This window comes from Rhagoletis pomonella, unplaced genomic scaffold (assembly GCF_013731165.1).
Source record: "Rhagoletis pomonella isolate Grant_MI unplaced genomic scaffold, Rhpom_1.0 Rhpom_scaffold_00007, whole genome shotgun sequence".
Classification (NCBI taxonomy): domain Eukaryota; kingdom Metazoa; phylum Arthropoda; class Insecta; order Diptera; family Tephritidae; genus Rhagoletis; species Rhagoletis pomonella.
Genome location: NW_023458561.1, coordinates 68,292,093 through 68,292,946, shown reverse-complemented (window position 1 = coordinate 68,292,946; position 854 = coordinate 68,292,093). Strand labels below are relative to the sequence as shown.

Here is an 854-nt window from a genome sequence, read left to right as displayed (position 1 = left end):
AAGCTCTAAAAAGTACCTGTTGCAAGTGAGTCAACCAACCCCTTGATTTGTTTGTGTAGTACGTTCGTAGGAGAATGCAGTGATTGAAAGTTAAGTAGTACTGCAATATCCTTATCTCATCTGAACTATGTTTGAACAGAGAAGTGCTTAAAAGTCTACGGCAGGCGTACATATCTATGTACATACATACATATATGTATTAACAGAGAAGACGTTAAAAGCGATTTAGTAGCACTGAGGATGCGAAACTGAACAGATTTGTGAAAAATAATTTACCGTTAGCACAAAAGTGTTTGTCCGCCACAATCCAAAAAATATATAATAATACTCGTAATTAGAAATTCTAAAAACTCAAAGTCAACTACTCAGTGAAAACAATTAAAATCGAAAATGGTTGGAACAGAGGAGAAAGCACCATTACCTTCACAAAACGGGACTGTCGGCCATTCCGAGAAGGGCAGTGCAAAACCACTCTCACCTTCAGAATATTCAAATGATGACAGAGTTTCTACGATATCCGAGAAGAGAACTATAATTGAACCGGCTGTATTTCTAATATATATTTCCACAACAATTGCTGGTAAGATATTTAATTTATACCCTCTTAAAGTTGCTGGCATGTAACGAGTTTTTCTTCATTTTCAAATAAAAATAAATAAGGGGCCGTCTTGCAAAATCAACTACTTTTTCAAACCTGTGTCGCTGTTTACGACTACGATAAAGATGTTTGTGAGCCACTGCTGGGAGTTAAAGCGAAAAATGATGATGCGATTGTAAGTGCATATCTATTTGTAACTGTGGTCTGTGGTCTTTTAGTGTGAATTATAATTGTGTTTTAAACACGGTGTACTTAA

General features: G+C 35.8%; 1 protein-coding gene across 1 annotated transcript in view; it reads right to left on the bottom strand.

The window, feature by feature from the left end:
• Positions 1 to 785: 785 nt before the first annotated feature.
• Positions 786 to 854, bottom strand: part of LOC118743982 — a 969-nt gene continuing 900 nt past the window's right edge. Inside the window, exon 3 of the mRNA XM_036476745.1 lies at positions 786 to 809. Coding sequence (XP_036332638.1) covers positions 786 to 809 — 24 coding nt within the window. The remainder of the gene's footprint in view (positions 810 to 854) is intronic.